At 43.2% G+C, this 27,086-nt stretch overlaps 1 protein-coding gene across 8 annotated transcripts in view; it reads left to right on the plus strand.

Moving 5' to 3' along the window:
• The window catches only part of LOC104639300 (disheveled-associated activator of morphogenesis 2), a 107,349-nt gene that overhangs the window by 45,377 nt on the left and 34,886 nt on the right, over positions 1 to 27,086 (plus strand). For 6 of the 8 annotated variants that reach the window (XR_012837981.1, XR_012837982.1, XR_012837980.1 and 3 more), the window contains 2 exons: positions 24,516 to 24,620; positions 26,569 to 26,655. Coding sequence is in view for 4 of the 8 variants with exons in the window: in XM_075768315.1 (XP_075624430.1) it covers positions 24,543 to 24,620; positions 26,569 to 26,655 (165 nt within the window). In the remaining 4 variants the exon portion in view is untranslated. Of the gene's footprint in view, positions 1 to 11,290; positions 11,463 to 24,515; positions 24,621 to 26,568; positions 26,656 to 27,086 lie in introns of those variants that run through there. The other 2 variants (XR_012837979.1, XM_075768314.1) reach the window with 1 other exon arrangement.

Consider the following 27,086-nt stretch of genomic DNA (forward strand, 5'->3'; position numbering starts at 1 on the left):
TGCCAGACAAAAATGGAAATTTTAAAGGATGTTAGAGGATAATAAACAGGTGGCTGGTCCCATGCAGCAGGTAATTACTGCTCTCCTGCAGTTCCAGGTAGCCAAAACAGTGAGTGAAACACTCTTGAAGACCTCTCCTTCGTTTTATTCTTTACAGAAAAGGACTTAACAGATAAAATATTTTATCTTAGCAAAGCAAAAGCAAAGTACGTGGGTTTTGAATTCTATGCACATTGCTGGAGTGCCCATTATTTTATGGGCTTTGATTTGGAAACATCTGTAAACATGTGTTTGAATTCATCATCTCGGCACTTCATGATGATTACTCAGCTCTCTACTGACATACAGAGCTCTTCGATGCTGAAGAGCTGCCTTAGTAGAGCTTTAGGTTTTGATAATAGAATACTTGACAAATGCAATAAATTAAACTTCAACCAAACGACTTGTAGATCGTGAACCTCTAGAGTATTGACTTAGTTCAGGAAAAAAATTGTTTAGTATTTTTCACTGAAATGCTGAAGATATCGCCAGTTATGATAAATAGTGGAAATGTGGTTTGGGCTAGTTTTTTTTTACTTGGAGATTATCAAATTCTGACAAAACTGCCTCACAAGAATCTGGCAAAGAGGGCATACAATGACTCCGCTGTAAACAGATGATTAAGTGCTGTCTACTAAAGTGCTTTTCTTGAATGTCTTAGGGTAACAGCTTTCTAAGAGCATTTTTAGTACTGTCAGATTCACAGACCGCAGAATGACTTCCAATATTAGATATTGGATGCAATATTGGAAAGATTTCAATTGTGTTCTTCCAAGAAGTTGTAGTTCATACACTTCGCAGTTGTGTCCATAGCTAATAACAAATGTTATTTTGTAGTCTGACTATAATAGTCTCACTATGACCTGAGGCAAGAATGACTCTGACATCAGCTGAGGTCACTGGAAGTTGCGTATGTCTGTATCAGATTATGGGAAGAGATTTTCAAATTGGAAGAGCAGATCCTCACCTGATACTACCAGCTGAAACCCTGTTGAAGCAGAGCACTACCAGTTTACATCATCTAGGATGTGACCCGCTGAATTTTCTTTCAACCCTGGCTGGAGCAAAAAGCACCAGCACTGCAAATGAAGAGGCAGCCTGCCAACCTTTGTGATTAGCGAGGAAAAGGAACATGTAATAGTGATTGCGATGAGGTGGCTTTCAGATGAGTGTTTCTGTAATTTCAGCCAGTTAACAGGTTAATTTGAACAGACTCAAGTTTTGGACATTATACACAATTTTCTTTCTCATCCAAGGGTAAAAGGAGACAAAGCAGACCTGATTGCAAAATACTTACCAGCACCTGCAGGTGCTTTGTCATATTCAAGGGATGTTAAGTGGTTTAGACTAATAATACTCAGTATCAGTTTTGTCCTCTCATTTATGGAGTGGAAGACAAGCAGACGTGATTGAGCCAGCTGCATGCTGCTATTCAGCTTCATAAGTGCCAAGAATCCCTGGAATATCTTCCTCATCTCCCTGGAAGCCCTTGTCTTCATAAATCTCACTGTCCTGCGGTGCTGGGGCTGAGCAGTGGGTGCATTTGGCTTTTTAAAGCCTAATAGCCTAATGCTGCCGACTGACCTCATGCCTGGCACTGCAGATAACTGTAAGGCTTTGGAGACTGCCAAGCTTTAAAGATGATTTTAGCGAGCTGTCAGATGCTGTGGCTGGCTGGATGTTGGGATAGATTGTTCAGCTAATGCTTAAAGCGCCTCAATTTGTTGCTGTACTTGGAGTCCAGTGTTGCTTCCTTGCAGACAAAATACTCATACAAGGACAGACACCCCCCCCCCAACCAGAAAATCGAAGCTTTTTTCCCCTGCTGTTGCCACTCCTTACATGCTGGAGATGGACTGTGTGCTGTGCCTGTCTCCAGCCACTCCTAGACCTGCAGAAGTCCCAGTTTCAGACTGTTTAAAATGATGTCTACTTGTGTGTCTGCCACCTTGCGTGTGGCCCCACGTGGAGATTGCAAAAGAAACATCCTTGGCTGGCTAAGCCATCCTGAATTAAAAAAAAAAAAAAAAAGTAGGGACAAAAGTCCCACAAGTGTTTACTTGGTTCTCAGTTCACATTTCAGCACGTGGGATTGTCCCGAAATCAGTGGGAAAGGCCATGGGAGGGGTGGGTTCCTCTTTCTTTATGCAGAGCATGCTCCTACAAGATTGCTTCTTTCTCAAAGACAGTGACAGGAGCTATCAGAACCGATCCTTTAATTTTAATTACCAGTTATGAAAAGGTTACATCTATCACTCATCTTACACAACTTCTGATGGCAGAAATAATTAAACTCCAGCTGAATTCACCAAAGGCACGTTTGTTGACTGCTTAGAAACTTCTGAGAACTTTTTTTAACCTTGAGCTTCTCGGCCAGCGCCTCAGAGGAGGCAGGTGCCGGAACCCTAACCCAAAGCAGCCTGACCTCAGGAGCTCCCTCACCTGTAGGAAATTGTGTCACCACCCAGCAAACTTTTGCAGAGGGACAGAGCGAACCTTCGAACCCCTTCCCCTGATTCCAGTCACTTTGAATCTGTGCTCTACTATTCCCTTTGTCTACTGGACTGGTTGTTATCAATTAATATATATACATGCACAGAAAAATGTGTCTAAATGCAATATATTAACAATATATAGGCGGAATATTACTAAGGATTTTCTTTGTGAGCCAACGCCGCCTTTCCTCCTCCAGCTTGGAAGGCGTGTGGACTGCGCGGAGGGCCCATGTGTGAGCAGGGTGCCGGGGATCTGTCACTGCTATAAATACACCCCCTGCCTCGTGGGCCCTCGCTCCTGCACTCGCTAATTAAATGTCAGAGCAGGAAGGGGAATAAAATACTGCTTTTACTGTTTTGCAGTGGAGATACGAGATTCAGTGCCAGGGTACCTCATTCCTGTATCTTAACCAGAAAATACTTTTTTTTGTTGTTTTTTCTTTCCCCCCCAGAAGTAGCTCTCCTTTCCCTCTCACTCCAGGAAAAGCAGAGAGGCAAGCTCATTCAGTCTGTGAGCCTGAGCTTCATCCTTCCTCCTCTGTAGCTGGGCAGGTGTTTTTCTTGAAGTCTCTTCCTTCGTTTTCTATATTAAGTGAGAAGTGACGCCGAGCTCTGCAGACTTCCCCTTGCTGTTTCCATTGCCCAGCAAATAGCCTGGTGAGGAATAATTCAGTGACGCCGAGGTTGGAGTTTCAAAAAGCTCTTGGTAGTAACCTGCCACTGGCAAACATTGGTGGCTAAGGTTTCTAAATAACAGCTATGGTTAAAAATACAGAGGAGAGTGCAGCTGAGTGCTCCCTACGTTGTAAAATAGAGGGTAATGATGAATACTTCCCGGAGGGAAAATTGGCAGGGCAGGGTCTCGATTTAGCCCGTTTCAGTTTTCTATTTCTGCTGCTGCCCAGGACTGCGCCTGCAAGCCTGTTTTCATGGGGATGCTCTTTCAGGGGCAGTGCCAAAAGAGGCTGCTCAAAGGCAAGTTTGGTTTCAGTGAAATTCCTCGTTCAAACACCAATTTTGTCAGTCGTTTTTACAGCCAGCACCAAGGAACCTACTTGTGTTCCCTGAGTTTAGTGACGTGTAACAGCCCCCTCTTCAGAAAAGCTGGGCTTGCAAATGTGCTTGCTAAAGTTTGTGCCTTGCTTGAGCTTAAAATTACAGCACTGCGTGTGTAAAGGATGTCGGTGAACGCTTGCTCGTGGTGTTTGACCGCTCTGTGTAAAGCCTGCACAGGCAAACTGCGTGTGCAGCTTCAGCCAACCACGTCACTTAGGCTAGACGTAGCGGTTGTGTGGGGAAGCCTTTTGCTTTATTTTGCTTTATTCTTACTCTCTCATTTGCTGAGCAAGGCTGAAAACAGAGGAGGTGGCTGTGTTAGTGCTGTCCCGGTGCATGGTGCCGTGGCCGGAATGAAACGGGGGGAAGGCAGGGAGGCAGCCTCAATCTCCTGTCTTCTTTTTTCAATATTCGCTGTTGTCAAACTCAAAATATCTTTTTTGATTGATGAAAGGACTGAAGTTTCAAAAGGAGGTTGCAGGAGAAGGAGCATCCTTTTGTCAGAGCTCTTCCCAGGATGAAAAGGCCATCCTGGAGTACGGAGGATCCTGGCTCCTCTGCCCCCCTGCACCTCACCCAGGGGTTGCAGCCGTGTCTCACAGCTCCTGGAGAACCAGGATTTCTTTAGCTCTTTTTCATTCCACAGCCAATTTCTTGATATTTCAAACCCTTCGGCATTTACCGCTTGCCCCTGCTGTACCTCATCCGTTCCCACGAGGTGGTGGACACCCTGGGCACCATCACTGGAGATCCATCGTATCCTGACTCACCTCATCTAAAGCCGGATAGACCGCTCTTCAGTTTTAAACTGCTCTGATAGTCCACTTTTGATGCCTGAAATTAAGGTAGTGTCTGGTGCCATCTTGTGTCACAGAGGAGTAAATATATAGAGCTGTCACTAATTTTTTTTTTTTAAACTTGGAATCATGTGGGTTTTTAAGTTGCTTAGCTTTAGGGTGCATCACTGGATACAGCATCAGTATTAACAAGGTGAGATCACCAGTGACATTCAGAGGTCTAGAACTTTGCATGAGATATGTTGTAGGTAGTTGAAAAATGAGTTAAAATATAAATCGGTGTAGCGTCATCAACTTCAGCAAAGCTTTCTTGACTCTACAGCGCGGGCTGCGGGACACGCAGGCGTGAGCAGCGCGGGCTAAAGGCCATCGAGCTTTAACTAAACTTGAGAGGAACTTTTCACGGCAAGCACGGCTTGGTTTTATGGTGCTTCATCACAATTTTTCAAAGTTGTCCTTGTCAGGGTTAGATCACCCCTTTCAGGCAGGTGATCTTGGCCCCTCTGGGCTGCGGGATGCAGAGGGGACAGCGGATGCGGTGGCTGCTGCTGGGATGGGGCAGCGTGGCCCTCTCCTCTCCTCGGTCGGTGTCATGGTCCCCTGGAGCTGGGCACGTCCCCTCCTCCCTGCCCAGCAGAGCCTCCAGAAGGACCTGGGCACGGCAGGGATGCGTCGGGAGCGCTGCTCTGACATCTCCTTTATTAACGTTTGTCGCACGCGGTGGAAAGCTCAAAGGAAATCGCTGGAGTAGGTGAAGAACCGTTATTTTTAGAAACATGTGGGTTGTTTCTTTTCTTTTCTGGATGGTGACAACGAACAACTATCAAAGGCAGAAGACTGCTGGAAACGTTTTGTTGTTCGAAATTCAGTGACTAAGTAGTTTGTGCATCACCAGTTCATAAAGGAACAACTAGTAGCTCTGTTGCTAATTACTGATTTGCTTTATTTATGTATCAAACTGCCGCTATGTTTTGCAAAATGTATTGTACAAAAAAGTGAAGAATGAGAAAAGAATATTTGCTTTTATAAAAGAAGCAAAAAAATGATATGTCTATCAGTTAGGCACCATGTACCTACTTCTCCATTTTAATGAATAGACGTATTATCTCCACCTTCTAGTTCCTGGCTTTTCTTGCTTTTCTTTTCTGGGTTCTCCCACTATTCAGGCAAAATGCACAGCTTGAATTAATTACAAAATTAACTAAAATTACCTTAAAAAATTTTAAACTCACATTTCAGGGGAAAATATTTATGTTATTTCTGGTGAAGCATATGGAAAATGTTTGAATTTGCCGCGTGTCCAGGTAGTGTGACTGGCATGGGCTTCCAGTGCCTCCTTGCAGGCTCACGGTCCCCGGGCATCCGAGTGTCCTGCTGGGTTGGACCTACCGCCACGCTGACCGTCCCGTCCCAGCCACCGCATCCCTCCCAGCTCTCTCCTCTCTCCCTTGGGCTTTATTTCAAAACCACAGCTATGAACTACGTAATAAAAATAAGATGAAATTCATACATTCTGCGCTCTCGGATCTGGAGCGTGCTCTTTCTTGACCCTGCCAGGAAAGGCTGGACCGGGTTTTGGATATGGATATGATTCCAATGGGAATAGTTGAATGTAAACTGTTCATTTTTCATATTGAAATATATTATTTCTGCTTACAGTTTAAGAAGAAATTTACAGAGACATCACATAAACTAGGATGTATAAAGCTGTGTACCTTGGGAAGGATTTATGGGTGAGAATACCGCAAAAAGCGGCAGTCTTTGTGTGAGGATCCTGTACTGAGCATCACTAGGTGTCACTCTCGACATGAATTTAGTTTCACAGACCAACTCGCTTGTCAGAAGTTTTAATTTTAAATTACTCATCTTCTATTCACTCCCCTCTCCATTTTTTTTTTTTTTTTTTGCATGTAATGCACAGGGGATATTCCAGTTCAGTGTAGGGGATCTTCAGTTCATCTGTTGTGCGTAAATATTTTTCTTGCTTAAAACCAGGATCAAAATTAGGTCAAATAGAAATACCTCAAATCTGCAATACCATCAATTTCTGCACTAGATATTCACTGGGAAAATAGAAAAGACAAACCCCTCTGAAACAGGCTCTCCTTGTAACATGTTTGGTTGGTTTTTGGGTTTCGTTCAGAACTTGTTGGTACAGTCACGCTATGCATGGTGTGAAATGAAGAAAAGAGTGTTTGCTTCAGCCCAAAAGATCTCCTTTGCATCAAAATACTGGATTTTCGCTTATGGTAAAAAGTAGAGGTGATATTTAAGTGATTTATGTGATGTAATTTAATAATGTTCTCTTTTGACTTGCTAAGGATTTCTATTTTGATACTTTTTTGGCTTCTTCACTGAGCCAAATTTCTTCCACGAATTCAAAGACCGTTGAGGGAAATGCCGATTTCAGCGTGTTTTGCTCACCTGTGCCTACGGAGGGAGAATGACTTGGGCGGGGGGGGGGGAATAATAATAAATCTCCTCCCTGCCCTTCCTCTGTTTCCTACAAGTTCTCGTTTGCCTTTTGGTACACACCTTTATTTCCCTGTGCCCAGTCCCAGGAGCTCCTGCCCTGCCCTGCCGCTCTGCCTGGGGCTGCGTGCAGAGAGCGGCTCCCGCTGCCGAGCTCCCCACGCAGGGCCACACTGGCACCTCTCGTAGGGAATTTAATTCTGCTTTTTACAGGGAGTCAACGTCCGATTTCCCAATCGTATCCTGCCTCTTGCGCTTCTCCGGCGTGCCGATCCCACTCCCTGCAGCGCAGTCCCGCTGCAGGAATCCATAAGGGCAGGACAAGTGGTTACCAAACGGGCTCCGAGTCCAGACCAACTCCTCCTAGATGCTGATAGAGACAGAAAAAAGTGACCTTCACCTCCTGGCAGGGAAACAGCTTCTCTCTGGAGCAGGGCTGAACCTCACCAACGCAGGCAGCTGGGAACCGGGATACCTGGCTGACCCGTATCAGGGCTTTCCAGGCTCTCTTACTGGGGCTTTGAAAGTAAAGTGGGGAGGAATGAGCCATTCACAAGTGCAAGGCACAAGGAGCCCTTCCTGACTTTCTTTTTTGAGCTGTGAAGATGTGTGCGATGTCGACAGGCCGTAGGAAATATTCATCAGTGGCCTTCTGCTGTTCTCAGCAATCATTTGGGGGAGAGGGAAAGAAGGGGCTCTATTCGTCCTGAAAATATAAATAATCCCTGCAATATAGCCCCAAATGCTTTCTGTCTCTTTAAAAAGAAAGGCACGTGTAAGACGATTATCACTTTCAGGTGTGAGAAGGACCAGGCTGAGCACTCGTCCCTCACCCCCTGTCCCCTCAGCGATTCCCAGCTCTGCTCCTTGGCACCGCCGACTTCCAAGGAGGCACGGGGCATCTGGCTGGGGGGTCTCGGCCGTGGGCTGGAGCACCCCGGCAGGGCAGCTCCCGTCGTAAACGGAAGGTGTCAGTCTCCCAGGATTGCCAAACTGGTAGATTGAAAATAGCAACTAAAATAAAATTAGTGAAAGCCCCCAAACTGTGAAATTTCCATGGCAGGAGGAGTGAGCGAGTGCATGGGAGGACGGACAGACAGACAGACGGCCAACCGCAAACATCTAAGCTAAAGCACAAGCCCAGCATCCCGCAGGTTGGTTATTTTTCTGCTGCTCTCCTTGCACCGAGGAGTGTCTCCCAACCTGCCATCTCTTCTCGCTGTGGAGATCCAGGCTGTGCTCAAGGCATCGTTTTTCTCTTTGTGCTTGCAGTTCACGGCACGTTCTCTCCTTTGGTCCCCGAGCAGTACATGTAAGCCCTTTATCGTGCCAACCCTTAATGTCAGGATGTTTTTTATCCAATACCTCAGTTAGTTGCTTGATGTACCCATTAACCTAGTCTAAGAAATGACACTTAAAATTGCAATATGCTTCCTTTGGAGTAGATACTCTACCCTCTCTGGTCCTTTCAGCCTTTTCTTCTTTTCTTCCTCCTGCTATTAGAAAACTGAACTGTTCTCTCTTCAGTTACTCATCTTTTTCCCCCTCTAGTTCTTTTTCCTTGGTTTACCTTCAGCATGTTTCCCCACATCACTTTCTGCTGATTAAGTCCCTTGGTATGCTCGCTGTCGTACTAGGTCAAAACCCCGCGTTACACGGCGGAGCCATTAGGAGCTCTGGCTCCCTCTCTTTTTCAGCACCGTTCCACAGAAAAAAAAGAAAGAGCCCACTTATAAAACAGGTTTAGGCAGTAATTTTGAGGTGAAACAAGTTCCCTGTGAAAGGCTTTGTTTTTCAACTCTGAAATATTTTGTGAGAGCATTCCAGCTCTGCTGAAATGTTTGTGCTTGAACGAGAGGCAAAAATGTTTCCAGTAAGTTAATGTTTTTTCTTTTTTTAAAGAATAATTTCATTCAAACTCTCATTTTTTTAACCTGAAATGACTTATTTAATGGTGTCCTTTTCTTGGGTATGAAGATGTTTAAGAAAATTCCTTAATGAAATGAAAAAGGAGGGACACAGATTTTTTTGACTTTTGCCTATTAAACAAATATTTCAGGTTGATTAAAGACATACTTGTCATAGGATTTTTTTTTTTTTAAACTTCCACAAAAAGCACAAAATAATGAGTTCACACAGGTTTATCCACAACATGCTGTTGGAAAACTCCTGGGGATTTAGCATTTTAAAAAGCAGGTAGGAAAATCCCTGATTTCTGGCACGTGAAATCAGTAAAACGTACATCGCTGGTACAACACCTTTACCGTGCGCAAAGTGTTCTTGTTCTTCCACGTTGGTTCAAAACTCTTTTCCCCATTCTTTTCATCTTCACTGGAGAGTAGTTTATTTAAGTACTGAATTTTCCCATGTGTTTGCTGCAGCACGTGCTTCTGGCATGTGTTCGAATCCACTAATTGAGAAGAAAAAAAGAAAATTACACCAGAGCCTTTATTAAGGGAAGGTGTAATTAACGACTTCAGATTAATTGAAAATGTTTGCTCTCAAAGTAGCGGTTGAGCTCCGTTCCGATTAACAGCTCTCTCGCAGACTTTGTAACCTCGCAGAACGTGCTGTTCAGCAGGCGCTGGCGGGGGGAAAGACCAGCTAATATCTCTGCAGAACTTTTGTACAAGAAACTTGTCATTTCCCCATTCAAAAATGTTCTGTGGCGCTATAATCACATTGCAAAAAAAAAGTTCCTTGGGATTCTTTAATTTAAAAAGAAAATCATAGTTCCTCAAGGGCTGAGGACTCTAAAGTGGAATAGGTCAATACTAGAAATTGAATTCTGAGTGAATAGTTGCTATTTTATATTAACCAAATGACTTAAGATAGCTGTCAAAGAAACATGTTTCCCATAATTTCTTTTTCCAGTTTAGTGAAAAATTTCCCTCCTGTCATGCTGGACATAGAACAGTCAGAATTGCGAGCACTGAAAGAAAAAGACAGTCTTTTATTAAATATTTCTTTAGAAGACCTGGACTTAGGCCCTGTCACATTATTGGCCTTTGTTAAGCTAACATTCTTTCAAAGAGTAGGGCTTACTTTTTAATCAGTTCAAATGATTAAAACCTGTTTATATTAGCATATATTGACCTTCCTTTTCATTTGTATTGCCTTAAGTAATCTTGGGAGAACACATTCCTAATCCTTTCCCTCCCACACATTTACTCTTATGGTCTTTCTTGGGTCCATCTACAGTGTTTAGCAAGTGGGAGCTTAAAGGCTCTTGTCGGTGAGGCTGGTGAATCCTGCCTGGCTGGCTGAGCCCGCCCTTAGCGCAGGGTTCGGATCTGGACCTGCCTGCGCGGTGAAGGGCTTGGCCAACTCCGCACCACGCTGCTCCCCGTAACTTCTCTCCGGCTTCCAGCCCGAATTCAGGCTGCCTGCGCTCGCCTCTGACTTTTGCAGCGCTGTCTTTTGGCTGAGCCCTGGCGGATAAGTCAGCCGAGCTCCTCAGCAGAAGGTCCAGAGGTGCGTCAGTGAAGGAGCGGGTGGGATTTGCACGCGTGGGTACGTGGGGCGGGCCAGGCAGCCCCAGAGCGCTCCATTGATGCTCTCCTGCACGGAACCGCTCAACTTCCTCTCCCTGTGCTGCTTCTGCTCAAACGTTGCTTCTAGGCTAGCGGAGGAAGGAAACCCGTCATCAAAACACTACGTTTCAATTCTATTCACTTTTTAAAGAATTTACTCTGCAGGAGACACTCAATGGCTTTTGATTTTCCCTTTTGCCTCTATTTGGAGGAGAGGGAATCTCAAAATATGAAGAGTCCACCTTCCAGCCCTGGCTCCTCAGAACTTTTAATCTCTGCCTAAATTTCTATATGTTTTTGTGTCATAACAGAAGTCACCGTGTATAGGTGGGGAAACTGAGGTACAGTTTCTCTGCAGCTGCTGAATAATTTTTATCAGAGCCGGGGTTCGGTTTCAGGAACGCCTTACTGTGAATTCCTTCTTCTCATCGCTAGACTCTTTCCTCCAGTACAGATAGCAAAGGCGAAGTTTAAAATGCTGTTTATCTTTACAGGAATCTTGTACATTAACCTGCAGGTGCCTTTGTGCTTTCATCCAATATGCACATATTCATGCTGGAGTTTGAAGACACATGTTAAAGATTGCTGCTGTGCATAAAAATATTGCTGTGAAAATTGAGCATTGTATTTGTAATTCCTCAGGCAAACTTTGTTGCCTTTGGTATGAAATTTGGGTGTTCGGATAGATCCAGTGTATGGTAATAAATCATAATTTCAGCATTCATGGCTCAGTGATTTCAGGAAGTCACTAGAACATAAATATCAGTTCAGGAAAAGCAAACAAACAGCTTCTACTTTTTTGTCTTTTCACGAGCTGCCATAAGGAAGCAAAGCTTCATTATTGTTTCTTTCAGTTCTCAGCATAAAAGGAAGTAACACTTAATAAAAGCCATTGGCTGCAAGATTTCATAAGAGAGAGAGAAGCAGAGAGAAAGAACGAGAACCGAGCTGTGGAAAAGCAGGTGTGATTCATGAATAAACTATAGTTTGCAACCTTATGGGATACTGATGAAACAAATAGAATTTTCACAGACATGGATAATACAAGAACACAAGACACTTTTTCACAGGTAAAGGCAGAAACTGTTACGGCTTGCGTGAAAGGGCTATTCGTTGTGCGTAGCTGAAGAGATGGCATATCAGAAACTGGAAATGACTTTGTATTTTGTGGCAAGGAATTTGCAGTAGATGATTGTTTAATGTAATTGATTATTATGTGATATGAGCTCAGGCTGGTCTGATATATCAGAAACTGTTTGCAGAGGATGCCTATGAAGCAATGTTTTTCTGTGCTTTATTCTTGAGAAAGTTGAAATGTGTGAGGTTTTCCTGATACAAAGAAAGGGACCAAGAGAGAAAATCAGTCTTGCCATGTTAGAGAGGATTTATTAATAGTATATGTTATCTGCGTTAAAAATTTCCATAAGGTAATTGGAGTGGGAAAAAAGTGGTTTATATTATAAGCAAATACAGTCTTTTGATAATCATACCGGAATTTGAAGTGATTGATATGCCCGAATTGAATGTACATCAGCTTGCAGCACTATTGAATTTGTCTGAGAGTGCCTGCTGGATACACAGTCGTCGTAGCATTCTGCTCGTTTCCATACTTGCGTGTTTGGGAGTCTGTTATCTGGAGAATAAAGCAGTGGAAAACTCCCCTCTAAGCAGGACAGCTGACAGCACGTATTGGTGGAGATTCCCTGGTGTGTGACCTGGAGTGAGGAGCGATTAGGAGAAAGAATGATTGCGTTAGGTGTAGGCTGAGAAGGTGTGGTGGAGCGGTCCGAGTTAGCCCTGGGTAGCCACCGAGGGCGGCTTGGCTAGTAATTACTGCGTGCTTTGAGCAGAACGCGAGAGCTGGGCAGAATCCAGTCCCATTTGCGTGATTCCCCTTTTTCACCGAGAAGTATGAGATGTTCACTGGAATGACTTTCTAGGCAAGGCTCTAGACAAACTGTGCTGATTTTGGCCGGGATGGAGTTAATTTTCAGCCGGTACGGGGCTGTGCTTTGGATTTGTGCTGGAAACGGTGCTGATGTCACAGGGATGTTCTCGTTCCTGCTGAGCAGTCCCTGCACAGAGCCAAGGCCTTTCTGCTCCTCACCACCCCGGCGAGTAGCTGGGGGTGCACACGGGGTCGGAGGGGACACGGCCGGGAGAGCTGACCCCAGTGACCCAAGGGATATCCCATACCGTGTGACGTCATGCTCGGCTGGGGGGAAGAAGGAGGGGAGGAGGTGTTGGGAGTGATGGCGCTTGTCTTCCCAAGTCACCGTTACGCGTGATGGAGCCCTGCTGTCCTGGGGATGGCTGAACTCCTGCCTGCCGTGGGGAGTGGGGAAGGAATTCCTGGGTTTGCTTTGCTTGCGTGCGCGGCTTTTGCTTTACCTGTTAAAGTGTCTTTATCTCAGCCCAGGAGTTTTCTCACTGTTACCCTTCCGATTCTCCCCCCATCCCGCCGGGGGATGTGAGTGAGCGGCTGCGTGGGGCTTGGTTGCCGGCTGGGGTTAAACCACGGCAACAAACCCAGAACAATTTCATAAACCAGGGTGAAACTTTCGTATTGCTGTTTGGTTTGTTAAAGAGGAAAAGGGCACTGGACAGATCTTTGGTTACCTCCATACACCATCCTCCTCCTCGGCCTTTGAAGCTCTTGTGGAGGGCAGTGTAACGGGGATCCAAAGGCACAGTCATTCAGCTTGACAGATACTAATTGCTTCACCTGAAGTAACAGCACCTGAAGCATAATAAAATTGCCGGTCCCATCTGGCACTATTCAGCGTAAGGACATGCTGAGGTGCTGGGATCTATTTGGAGAAGCTGTTGATGACAGCGGTGTCGAGAAGGCACAAATCCTGCCTGGAAGTTTTCCCCTTTCTCTGCTGTCTGCAGCTCGTGTGTTTATTGCTGGGCACTGACGCACCAGCCTGAGCTGCAGCTGATGAATCATTGCTCTTACTTCTTACTTCAGGTACTGCCGGGGAGGTCAGGGGCAGCACAGATGTGGAAATAACCAAATGTTTGCTACCAGAAAGGGCTTATATGAATGAGAATCAGAAAACAGGAAACCGTAACCAGATGGTGCCACTTTTCCCTTTCTTTCCCTCCCCAAGGCCTGCAATAAAACATACGCACAAAGCTGAGGTTCTACAATCACCAAAATATTTGCAAAACTAAACAGCACCTGAGAAAAATGTGTGTGTTAAACTTTTTGTGAACTCCTTTTAAAACTTGACTATATGTCTTCCTGAGGCTTTTCATCTAAGTCTTCTGAGAGCGGATAAGATCATGGTGCAAGGTGGAATGGTTCTCAGCCCTTGTGCTTTTCCACCCTGCTATACTTTAATCAATGACTTTTAAGTACTTCATCCCCATGGCTTTCCCATACAATTTTCATTAGACATTTTGTTAAAGGCCACCTCTCTTAGGTGACGATTTTATCTCCCCCCCCCCAGTCTCTTCCAAGGTAGCTTAAAGCAGATTTCCACTGTATATTTACCAAGGGATCAATTCCATTTAAATACGGCCAAATGATTCCATATCTTCTGATATGTATATTCATGAACATGTACTCACCCTCAGGAGCGGCTCTTGTAGCCTCCGAGATGGGCTATTGTTGTTGGGCTACAAATCAGAGATCTGATGTTCTGCTGATCTACTGGGGCTTCCAGCGCCTTGGCCGTACATATTGGGTGGTCAGCCCCGCACAGGCGTGGATCAGACCAGCCTGTTCCTTGCAGTTAACATCAAATGTCAACCAGTGCAGAGGGCTTGTGAGACAGTTCAGCTTTCTTGGTCCTGCTGGTGTTTTGGACCTGGGTGTCTGTGGGTTCTGCAGAACTGCTGGATGAGATGTGCTATATAGATATATGTGCTGGATGAGTTGTGCTATATATCATCTATATCTAGATCTGCTGGATGAGATGTGCTATTACCTTGGTACTGCACCTATACTTAAAGCCAGAATCACTGCTCAGCAGACTAAAGCATCAATACGGAAACAGCCTTTGTGGGAATCAGAGCTCCCTTTTCCTTGATCCATCTAAAAACACCTCAAAGCTTGGGATTTCAAGGGATTTCAGCTCCTGCTGCTGAGCTGGTTGGAGATCCATCTGTCTTGTTTCATTCTCAATATTGTCCGAGTTCCTGAAACTGGGAGCACAATGAATATCACCAAGCCTCTTTTTGAAGGGAAATGATTTCCCGAGTTTAAGGACTTAAAGACTCAGCATAAATAGATGTCCAACTAACTGATCCTGAGGAAGTTGATCTTGTTGGGAAAATGTGGTGGACTTTTGTAGAGAAGTATTAAGAACATAGGAAAAACATGTATACAGACAACGATTATGGTCTGCTGAATCTGTCAGAGTTTAGGAGGAGAGTGGCAAGGAGAAATAGCCCCTTTTTAAGTAAATATTTTGCTAAAATGATTTAACAAACCAGAATTCTGGGGTGGTGGTGGGGGAAAGTTAGGTCAGAAATGATACATCAGCAGATGGATGCTCATTGGGGTTTTTTCTTAAGCTCTCAGACCATGTTTTGGTTAGAACATAATGAAGAGTTTGTTCTTTAAATGTTCCAGCTAATTAATGTAAAATTAATGGAGACCCTGGATTCTCTGTTAAACATGCGTGAAATCAGTGTTGCATTCTCTATATTGCGTTTCGTACTTTTTGCTTAGCAGGTGTTAACTAATACGATCTAATAAACCTCAAGTATAATGAAATGAGTCTTGTTCAGCATTTAATAGTTTTAGCAGTCCAATTCTTGCTTGATATGTATCTTTCTTTTACAAGACGTTAGGGCACAAGATGAGATTGTAAGCCTGTGAATAGAAAGATGTGTGCTTTTCTCCAAAATAATTAGATGTCACTGTTAAATAGCCTGGTAATCTTTGTTTCTTCGCAAGATTAATTGGACCATCACATTAATAAGCAAATATGATAATCCTCGATAGTTCTTATCACTGTGGATTACTTTAATTACTGTAACTAAAGGCATAGAACATTATTATTTTAGTAACAAACTCAAATACTTCTGTATGAACCACCTTCTTTATTCTATTTCAGTCCATTTTGTAGTATAGCATTTAAATTATACCTCAACACAGCAAGAAATTGCTAGGTAAATTCACACTTAAGTATTGTTTTGAAATCAAGTGCCGTTTAATATATCCAGGACATATACTGCGTGTTTCTGGCAGGGCACGGAAATCAATGGGAGTTTTACTCTCGTACTGAACGTGCCTAGTGTCAACCTATCCCCAAATGCTTTTGAAAATCTTCCCGTAGTAGCTACGTCGGAGGCAAACTGCCTCTACTAGGTAATTCATATTGCACCCACTTAATTCATTTCAACTGACAACAATGTTCAGTGAAAAATAAGTCTCTTATCACATAAAAATCTTTTTTTTTTTAAAGAAAGGATTCACTTTATTGACATTTTTAATGTAGTTGGTGGAGGCTAACGTTTGGAGGAAAACAATGTGACAATGGAAGAGGGTGTAAACCTCATTTAATAATGACACCAAAAGAAAAAAAAAAGAAAACTGAACATGTTGGCCATTCATTACACAAAGCGTTTGTGCAAGCTGGAAACCAGTTCATACTGGGAACTCCTGCATTTCTGTTGTGGTGCCTGCCTCCAGCCTTTGTAACATAAAGCTTGCCATATATGTTTTCCCTGCCCATTCACTGTAGCATTCTAATCAGGTGTACTTCCAGCATGAATGGGGCAGTTGGCATTTTAATCCTTGCAATCTATAGGAGAAATGGAGAGGGTTCACTGTACGGTGCGTACACTGCGGTGTCTCTCTGTCCATACACACGTATACAGGAATCACGGTGGGTCAGTGTATGGCTGCAGCCACACAGAACTTCACCTGTGCACTTTGCAGGCATAGAAGACTTACTGTCATACTTAAAATTCTGCATCCTCAATTGCCGTTTTGAGTACTACCTGCAAAGATATTTTGGTAGATATTTGAAGATAATCACTAGAAGATAATTGAACCAAAATGCCATGTTAAGATTACTTAATATTGCACCTGCTTAACATGAGCTAAGTAAAGCAGTAAAATCACAGAATCCATGAATTTTAGCAATACATCATGCTTTTGAATAGCTAAAGCTGTTATCCTTTTTATTTGTAAGTAACTGGACTGAGATATAAAGAAAGTGTGAGTGGAAAACTCATAAAAATACTATTCAAAGACAGCTGTGAATTTTTATTTGAAGATGTAGAAGTGTACAACTGTGTCTTAATGCTCCAAAATCACCCCTTGGAAATATCCACCTTAGCTTTAGTGTCAGTATTAAACAAAGTCAATGGCCAGTTGGGTGTGGGGTGGAAAGACGAATGAGCATTAATGTGCTCGATGGTCTCAATCGGTATTGAAGAACCGCAGCGCTATAGACTTGGCTCTGCACAGCCGAGGGCGTCCCCTTTCCGGCCTCTGATTGCCCAGGCCGTTAGTACGAGCTTGGCTGAAACAGGACCTAGGATGTGTGAGTTAGGATTTGGAAAACATCATTGTTATTTCTTATGAGATGAGGCTTGCTGCAAAAGGTTTCTCTGTAGGTACTCCATCACAACGGTGATGCTGAGGCTGTGTAATAGCCAGCTAAGCGCTGTCAGTTCTGATAAAGTAGCAAACGATTCCTTAAAGGAGGGAATCTCTGCATTGGGAACAAATTCTCATCGGCTGGATGAAGTTTTCTAAAAATCTTTTAAATCTCTGACTGCCGCTTTCCCTGAAAGTGATGCTTTGAAAAGCAATGAAACCATCTGTTCTTTGCGCTCAGGCTTGGACTTAATTAAAATGCAAAACAAATGTGCAAAATATGGGTCAAATAAGAAGGAGGTTAGGTATGGCACAAACCTAGGAAGGCATCTATCAAAGCGCCATTCAAGGCTTTTGCATCCCGCAGTGTCCATAAAGCTTTTTCTTTAATTCTTCTTAAAGACGCTCAGTAATGGGAGATTCCATAATCTTCCCTAGACAGCTCAGTGGTTGGTGTTATCCTTACTGTTTTCCAAACAGCTAAGCTGAACCTCTTTTGTTGTAATTTAAATTGTATTTCTTCTTATCCTACCACACAGAGAGCAACCTGCTCCTTTCCTTTTTGCAGCACCTGTTTATGTACTCGAAGGCTGTGACTCCCGCGGGCTGTGAAACCCCAGTCCTTCCTCTCTTGCCTTGTAAACTGTGGTTTTCCAAAGCTCTGATTATTCTTATTGTACTGATCTGGACTCCTCCGACATGTCCAACTCTTTTTCTGGAGACATGGAAAACTTCACACGCTATTCCAGCAGAAGCCTTTATCCGTGCTGAGTACCGGAAAGGTTACTGGTGTTTTGCAGACTGTGCTGCTGTCTGTAACCTCCCAGTGGGACGTTCGCTTTTATTGCCACCGCACGACGTTGTTAACTTGTCTCAGTTTTTAAGCTGCTGTAACTTCTCGGTCTTTTTTCTGAGGAAAATACGTTCCTCAGCCAGTCCTTGTGAAACTGGTAATTCCTGCTGAACTTTTTCAAGATTTTTTTTTTTTCCACTTGTTGAATTATATATTTTTGCTTCTCTCATTTCTCAAGCTTGTGTTGAATTTGAATCCCCTTTGCAACCCGCTTGAAGTTCTTCCCACCTTCTTGTTAAAGTCTGCAGATTTAATAAACAAAATCTCTAGTCCATCACCAGATCGCTAATGAAAACACTGAATAGTACAAAACGAGGTCAGTCTCCTGTGCAACGCTACTCAATTTATCCTTTGAGTTTTCACAGTGCAGCTCCGGTAATTACTTTCTGAGTGTCGTTTCCCGACAAGTTCCAAGTGCTGTTGGAGCAGGAGAGTCCTGCTGAGAACATGCCGGTCTGTTAAGTGGTGATCGAGGGAAACTCTAAAGTATTTCCTTCATGTGAGACCTATAAATCGTCAGTTTTTCAGAGGGAACTTTAAGAAATGTTTAGGCATTGAGATTCCTCAATATGGCGATACGTTCAAAACTGGAAGTGGGTAGACCAGTTTGTATTGTACGCTGTACTGTAGCCATAGTACTATATCCACCAGTTTATATTTTAGGTTCCTAAATACTGTTGAGACTAGCTCTTTGAGATTTTTGTTGTTGTTGTTGTACTTAATCACTATATACCTTTATACCAATAAAAAAATAAATTATAATAAAATATCTTCAGGCTCCTCCAGCTTCTACTGAAAGTGGCAAAATTTCCAGTGTTTTGAAGGAAATCAAGCTACTATTTGATGAATACCTTATTTCTTGAATAAATGTTGACAGATATTATTCAGCCAGATATAGATCTGAACAAATAATGCAAAACATTATTACAGATGGATAATTTATTTGATGAATAGCAGCTCTGTTTGACAAATAATATTAGTCTATCTCTATGACTGGCTACAAAAGATGGTATTGCCACATAAAATATCACATCAGTCATCTGTATTGATATTTCATGTAAATTACGAGTGAAGGCTTTTTGGATACCCCCGTCAGAGAAGACAGCCGCTCCCCTGTAACGGTGTAGGAGCACTCGGTAGACTTTGGGCCAGGTTCAAACGTGGTAGAAGTGAACACAGTAGGAGATGGAAGTTCTTAACACCAGACCGGAACTTTTAAGACAACCCAGATTGTGTCCGCTGTCTTTAAAATCACTTAAATGACGTGTTCATCACGAGGGCAAAGTGGAATTCGGCATGATATTGTAGGGAAGTCAAATATCCATAATAAACTAAGCCAAGGCCTCTGATTAAAAAAGAAGAAGAAAAAAAAAAAGGTAAAAAAGTGTTTTCTTTAAGAGCGCAGCTTGGGTAAGGAAGTTGCTACTTGAAATTTCATCACAGGTCAATCACTGCATTTTATCCTGGCACTTATTTTTAAGCCTCTACACTGTACTTGCTCTGCAGAAAGTGTTGTGCACTGTAGCTGGAAGGCACTGAGTCAACAGAAATTCCCCAGAAGGCTTTACCTCAAAGTCGCTTTATCCTGCTGTTCTGGGTAGAAAACAAAATCTTCTATTATTAAAAAATGTATTTAAAAAACTGGACTCCCAAATGAATGAAAATATGACCCTACGCTGGTTAAAAAATGTCAGGCACGTATGTTAAACCAGCACGTTTCTTTTTTGTGCGGACAGCACTAGCATGCAATCAGATTTATACCCCGAAATTCGTGAGATCTCTGCAAAGCAATATGTAGCTACTACTTGGCTCTTCCCTCTTGGATTGAGCCCCCTTGTCCCAGGAGCGTTGATCCTGGCGGTGCTGGAAGGGAGACGCCGCTGTGGAGCGCAGAGGCTGAGGGAGAAGCCCTCTCCATCCAACCTTCCCTTCTGGGTCCAGCCAGCACCCGGTTTGTCTCACGCTCCTTGCAGCAGGCAGATGAGAATGTTTAACATGGTTAATGTTTAATAAGGACAAGTGTAAGGAATGCTTAACAGTGAAAAGCTTGACTAGGTTTGAATAAAAATTTCTCCTCGTTTGTAGGGGGAGCAGGATTTCCGCATGACTTGGTTTTGTTGTCACAGGAAATGATAGAGCTCGGTGCATATTAGCTCTGATCTTCACCTAAGTAAACCTGAAATAATGTCTCACTGAATCGTGCCGGTGTTTGTAATAATTGAGATCATATGTATAGCTGACTGTCAGCCAGATTTCTTGCTCTACGTCTCCATGGGTGTACGTGCACACGTTCCAGGAGTCTTTTTGCATTAGGTAGCTGTCATATTATTATGATTCAGGTAGGATGGTCCACAGAATAAGAATGAGCTGAGCAAAAGCCACATAGCTCAAATTCTTCTGTAGGTAATGGAGAAAAAGAGACTTCAGATAACGAGACAGGACTTCCATGCAGTGAATTGCCACCTGGAGAAGCCCAGGTACCTCCACTGACTGCACAGGAGTCACAGCAACCCTGGGGCCTCCTGGGGAACGTGAACCAGTGCGTGTTAGAGGATGAGAGTTAGAAAGAAGAGACACAGGAAGACATTAGCCTGTCTTATCCTTGAACTGTTACCCATGTTCTGCATGCCTTCTGCTGCTTTGCTCAATCGACTGTAAAGAGCTCGGATGACGTGGCTTTAACCTCTCTTTCTTCGCTGATGCTCGGGAGGGCTGGGGACCTTTCTGGAGTCATCAGAGTAATATTTCCACAGCATGAGACTACATGCAAAACCTTCTACGCCTCTTAGGGCCTCCCGTGAGACTGGGCTGGGTAAACGGAGAGTGGCAGGAAGCCCTGGAAGGGGTTGTGTAGAGTACCGCCATGGCAGCTGCCCAAGAATAAGCCAGAAATCTCATATCTCACCACTAAACACATTTTATACCATGTCTAGGCCAAAAAAATAAAAACCTCACCCTGCAGAGTAATGGATATACGGAGAATGCCTGGAGCCCCGGGCTCTTCCTTCAATTGTGAGCGTTGATTTGTCTTTCAACTCACTTACGTGGCTATACTGAATTTTGGGTGGGTGATGAAAATTTAATCTCTATTAAACAAGCTGCTTTAACCTGGCAGGTAAATGAATGCATTATTAACACAATCTCATGTATTTCCTTAATGTGCATGCTTTATAATAGAAGCATTTAATTTTTTTCTGAGTTTTGTTATCCAACCTTGTATAAAAACATTGTTTGGTTGCACCAGTCACATTCTATTAGGCAATATAACACGATCTGACTTAGTGGCATTTCAGTGGATAATATGACAAAAATTGTTAGTTTTTAAGAAAAAGATATAACCAAAACAAACACAAGAATGAGCATTACAAAAATTGTGACGTGCTGAGAGAAAAGCCCCACAGATACAAAACGATAAAGGTCAGGACATGTTACTCAAGTCTTGTTTGCAAGTAAAAATACCATGCTAATGTGTGGCTGTCAAAAACCTAAGCGAACCAGACAGACTTCTGACAAATAATTTTGACAGTTCTCATAAGCTGAAAAGTGCCTTTTTTGCCTCTTTTGTCTTTTGAAATGTTTCTCGCCTGCTTACAGATGTGCAGAGAGAAAGAGAGTTAACAGAGACATTAAAACAACAGGGTGCTGTTAAAAATAACCTGTACCGAGCACCGTCTTTTGTGTGCTCTCTGGGGAATACATTAACTGTCAGTAGTCTAACTTACTAACTAACCTTTCTGAATTTGCAATATACAAAATGATTTTCTTCTCTTTTGCAAATGTTTCTCTTCATACATTATTAAGCAAATTAAGAGATGTTCCCTGTTGTTTTTGTGTCTTGGGCAGAATTTCATTCTAGTCTAAAGGAGGCTTTGGTGACGGTAAGCAGAATGCAGAGTTGAATACTTCACAGAGCCAAAAATGCATTCACTTCTGTATTTTTTTTTTTAAAAGTAAAAAAAAAAAAAACCAACAAAAAACTGTTGGAAATTTTTCAGCAATGCAAAAGAGAAACACAGTGAATTACAAAAAGATGTCTTGGTTCTGGTAGAGATGTTGTGGCAAGGTCTCTCCTAGATAGAATATTTGGCCAGAAAGACAGACCTTAAAATACCCAGAGCTTGGGGCACTGCAGAGTATGGAGCCTGCTTGCACGAGAACAGGGATGGTGACCCAAATCACCTATATCCTAGAAAAATAAATAAATCAAAGCCTCATGTTTTTCAAGTTGAAACTCTTGTTTTCTTGGCCACTCTTAGGAAGCATCCCTGCAGATGTGCACGATGTGCTGCGTAGCTGGGCAACACCATGAGATTCAAACGAGAGCTGAGCTCGTTCATTGACTTACTTGTGTACCGAAGCGAAGGAAATAAATACTTTTCTTGTTTATGTTAATCAGACTGTGTCTTTGACATACAGCTATGATGTTATCTTTATGTTATCGTTGTCATCCTGCTGCAAAATCTTTGAACCCTTCTCCATACAAAAGGGCCTAACAGTTGCAAAAATACTATTCAACTTCCGATCGAGAATTGCTATCCTCTATAAATAGGATCTTGCACTTTAAAGCTGGCAGAGCTTAGCCTTAAGGAAACCATATTTTTCAGTTCAAATAGATCCATATTCTTGTTTGCTTACACAGAGCCTGTTCAGCGGGGAATTATCTTGTTAAGATCTAATCGTATACAGTATATGTGTGGTGTAAATATATGGCCATTTAAAATTCAAATACAGAATGTGGAGGTCATTGTAGGAAGCTTCTGTGCCTCAGCAAGTGTGAATGAATTATCAGACTGCTTTCATTCTTTCCTCACTGTTCAAATTACTATTTGCAGCTGGGAGCTATGCCGTAAGTTACCTTTATATTAGCATTGAAAATTCCAAGGCTTTAAAACCAAAGTATTTCTTCTTCTTTTACTCCCAGTTTTGTTTGCGGGCTGTAAAAACATACAATGCGTCTGTTGATCGGAAACTGGTTGAGACGTTAGAAATTTGGTAAGCTAAAGAGCGTTCGGTGTAGTGTGGCTCAGAAAAAGAGCGAACCTGTGGATTTCCTGGTCCCTGACCTCTGTGGGGTGACCGGTTATTTTCGTGTTGCCCAGCAGCCTGGTGCCAGGGGACCGTGGTGCGTGGCGGGGGGAGAGGGTCTCGTTCTGCTCCAGGGCTGCGGCGCTGGGGGGTTGGCAGAGAAGCTGCTATATCTGTGGGGAGCTGTAGGCGTAGGGAAAGCAAGACAGGAAGCTGCTGGGGGTGGCAAAGCAGCTGCAGCCCTGCTGCCTGCTCTGCCTGTGCTGCCTGCACTGCCTGTGCTGCCTGCACTGCCTGTGCTGCCTGCTCTGCCTGCTGGGAGCTCTGGGAAGCAGCTGCTGGCAGTAGCAATCACGCAGTCATGAGTCTCAGGCAGCAGAACTGGCAGCTCTCAGGAGCCCCAATTTCTGCCCACCCTTCCCCTCCCAGGCTCCCCAGGGATTCCTGTCTTTAGCTCTTCGTCTTCTTTTTCCTACGGCAGGAACAACAAAACCCCCTCCAGGTCTTGGTGCCTCGTCCTCAGGGTGGCCAAATTCAGGTTTGCCTGCAGTGCTGAGATGCTCTGAGCTGCCTTGCTCTGAACGCGTTAGTCCCTACAGCAGCTCCGCAGTAGGGGTGCAGGGGAGCCCCCCTTCCCGTTCCCGAGACATCTCTCCTGCCCTTTCCCCCGGGTCCTGCACCGCCTGGGCAAGGCTCCTGGGGAGGGCTCTCCACCTGGACATCCACATGGAAGAGTTCTAAAACTCTTTCAAAAGATTTGAAAGAAAGATTTTATTGCAGTAACTCGTCTCCTGGTGGTGAGGTCATTCTCCAGGGGGGCAGGAAACATTGCATGGTGTAGCTAATTGAATATTGTAGCTGAGCTAGTGGATAAAATCATACAACTTCCTGAGCTCTCGTGGTAAAACTACACACTCCTTCCAAATTCCCAGTTCTGCTGCTGTTGAGGAATGGATGTCACACAAGGGACCTCTTTGGTCTGTCTCAAAGGGAGGTTGTTTACTCCTTCTACAAAGTCTGTGAAAGAGCTTCGCCAACAGTGTAAGCGGCTGTAGTTCTGGGTCCCTGGTTACTCCACTTGCCTTTTTTTCTTTGCTTGGTTCCTGTTTGGCATTGCAATCTCCACCTGGTTCACTTAAGAGTGACATAAATTTGTGTGTAAGCTTATTGACAGTGCAACCTCCTTTTTCGGTAAAAGAAAGGGGAAGTGTGATGCCGGCTGGTTAACGTGTTGAGATAAGTTCATGTGACAGCTGTTCCTGCTGGTACCAACATCAGTTTCCCCCCTTTCACCCTGAAAATTTCAAATGGTCCTGATTTTGCTTTCATGTTGTCTGTATGCAGTACTTTACACTAAGGGTAAGACACAGGCAAGCATGCAAAATTGATGTTTTCACTTCTTGCCAGATTTTCTAACTAAAAAAGATTTCCTCCTAGCAGTTCCATCTCCAGATATTACCACCCCAGCTTCTAAAATTGTAAAAACCCCTGTATATTTGATATCGTGTGGACTCTCACCGGGTTTCAAAGGGAGATTATATTTGCTGGGCAGGTTGTCGATAGAACATAAAATATGAATGAAATTGTAATTTTATGGCAGATACTGCAACTGTAACTGTCACAAGCACTCTGTATCCTCAATAGCCAGATGAAAAAACATTTGATTGACTTTTCTTCCAGTTAAGCCAGGAAAAAATCCTCAAAATTATGAACATGGTGAAAAATAAAGAAGTGAGCATTGAAGGAGCTTTGCATTTGGCACAGAAAGAGGTGTATGCTGAAAAGGTAAGGTCACTCCTTTGATCTATTTTGCAAGACATTCAAGTGTGTGAGCATGTTCTGGAAAGCCTGGTTGAGCGTTAGGAGCGTGTCTGTATTGCTTTCAAAGATGCAGTCCCAACTTGTGCAAACACAGACACTCCAGTTTATGACCAAATATGTCAGGTACTAATGGCTAATGCTGCCTGTCTCCTGTGGCATGGATATCCCACGTAGATGCTGCAGCTACACTGATGTCATTACCTGGGTTAAGTAGGTTAAATCGAGATCAGATGTATCCATATGAGTTTCGTTATTCTGAGTGCAGCATCAAGCACCGTAGCAATAAATGTAGGGCAAAATCCTTGGGCTGATGCCATGGAGCACCTCAGGAAAGTGATGGATCTAATCTCTGAGGGGTGTCCAAGCGTTGGGTTGAACTTGGGGCATGACTGGTCACCGTAAGAGGGTCTGACAACGCAGCGTTGTGCATGGCTATGAGAATGGCTGGCTACAAAGTGCAAAGCCTTGGCCAGTGTGACTTCAATTCTAACATTTCCTATGGTTGGCTCTGACCTTCCACCAGGCAAATGTAGAATCAGTGTAAAGGTGGCTTAAAACTGGTTTTGGGTCCTACAACACCATAGCTTTGCTGAGCATAGGTCAATGAGACCAAGAGGTCTAGTTCAGAGATTTCTTCAGGATGAGATTGAGACAGGAAAAAATCATTTTTCTGCTGTTAAAGCCTTCGTCTCTTCACTGTCAATCAGAAGTTGGTCATTAGCATCTTTCCATTTTATAGAAAGTATGGAGGTTCTTTCCTGAGGAAAGTAGAAGTTGATAATGGTGAGCGGAAATGGTTTGAGAATGAGGAGTACATTAATTGCGTACATTAGTACATCAGCCTTGTACTCGTAATCCCTGTCCAGTATCTCCCTCGTTGCAATCTCTGTCCATCACCACCACAGAAGTGCCAGCAGAGAATTCTCTGGAGAAATTTTCACTATCTATTTCCCCTTCTGCTCTGGAGTTCTGAACCAGCCTCTGTACGGGAGTATCTCCAGGAAACAGTGAAATCTTACGATGTGCTAATGACACAATCTGATTTTTTTTTTTTTTTTTTTGCACCACAGGAACTGATAGTGATTTTGAGATAAACCTGGTGCTTTTTGGAATTTTTAAAAATAACTGTCTGAACTGCTTATTAACTTATTGGCTGGAAAGTAGAAGGAGAAGCAAAAATAAATACTAATAAAAAAGCAGTGCAAGTTTTGCAGAAGGACTGCAGTCAAAAAAAATATTAAACCCAGCAGCGTAGGACTATATGGAAAAATATTCTTGGAGTAAGAAGAAAAAGGGTTCCTTTTCTGCTTCTGCTGCACTAAAGTTTTTGTGATAGCTAATTATTAAAACGAAATAAAATTTAATATAGCTGGATCATGACCTTCCATTCCCTGCATTTTCCTGAAGATTATAAGACTAGTCATATTCTATAAGGGACCAGATAACAAATTGTATACCCTTATATATTATTAAGGAACAAAGATCTTCCATTATACTGCACCACATTCAAGGGTTTGTAAATATTTTTCCTTAAAGTCATATATGGTTCTTGTTTGCTGCTTAGTTGATTTAACAAACTGCTTGTTCTCATGTGTTTTGAATGTATTTAGTACAATTCCCTGGGGTCTGCTCTTCTCCTCCCTGTCTTCCTGCTTTCTGCTCTCCCTTTCACCTTCCCTCCCAATCTGCGATCCCTTCATTACTACAGCAGGAGTTGTGGATGTTTTGTGCTGGTGAAAATCAGGTCAGGAGGGTTCTTCCATGTGTCTCCATGTGGAGGTCTCCTGCAAAGCTTCCAGCACTGTTTCACACTGGTCACTGAGGGAGATTTCACCTGAGAACGCGACCGGATTTGAGTGGGCAAAAATTAGCACAGTTTGGACATACTGCTGATTTCTGTTCTATTTTTCAGGATTCACAGGATTTGCTAACTGGCTCACAATTTAACTTCATTATCTACAAACACAAACACTATCGGTGGCAGAAACGAATTTTGCAGGTAACTTTAAAAACTCTCACTTTTGAAACAATATATAAAAAATATAGGATGATTAGTTTGCTCAGTAAATGTTATGTGATAGCTTAAAACATCTTGTGGTTCAGTGACCTGTAAGATATTGAACAGACTTTCGACCAAAAGTATATATCTGAAACTCCCTCTACTGAGTCCTTGGCAGAGCTGTAGAATGGGTTTGATGATCTCAGAGGTTCTCTCACCTCTAAACCCCATGATTCTTCACCAAGATGATGGATTGTAAAGATCCTGCCTGGGAGTTGCTCTTAGTAGTTAGCAACAGTAAGTACCTACAAGTGATGTAGACATACTTAAAGATCTGTCCCTTTGGACACTTCAATGCACTCTCTAGAACCTTGGGAAGAGATGTTCCTGGGGGTACTCAGAAGGTTCATTTGGCAGACTGTGCATTTCTT

This window comes from Balearica regulorum, chromosome 16 (genome assembly GCF_011004875.1).
Source record: "Balearica regulorum gibbericeps isolate bBalReg1 chromosome 16, bBalReg1.pri, whole genome shotgun sequence".
Lineage (NCBI taxonomy): Eukaryota > Metazoa > Chordata > Aves > Gruiformes > Gruidae > Balearica > Balearica regulorum.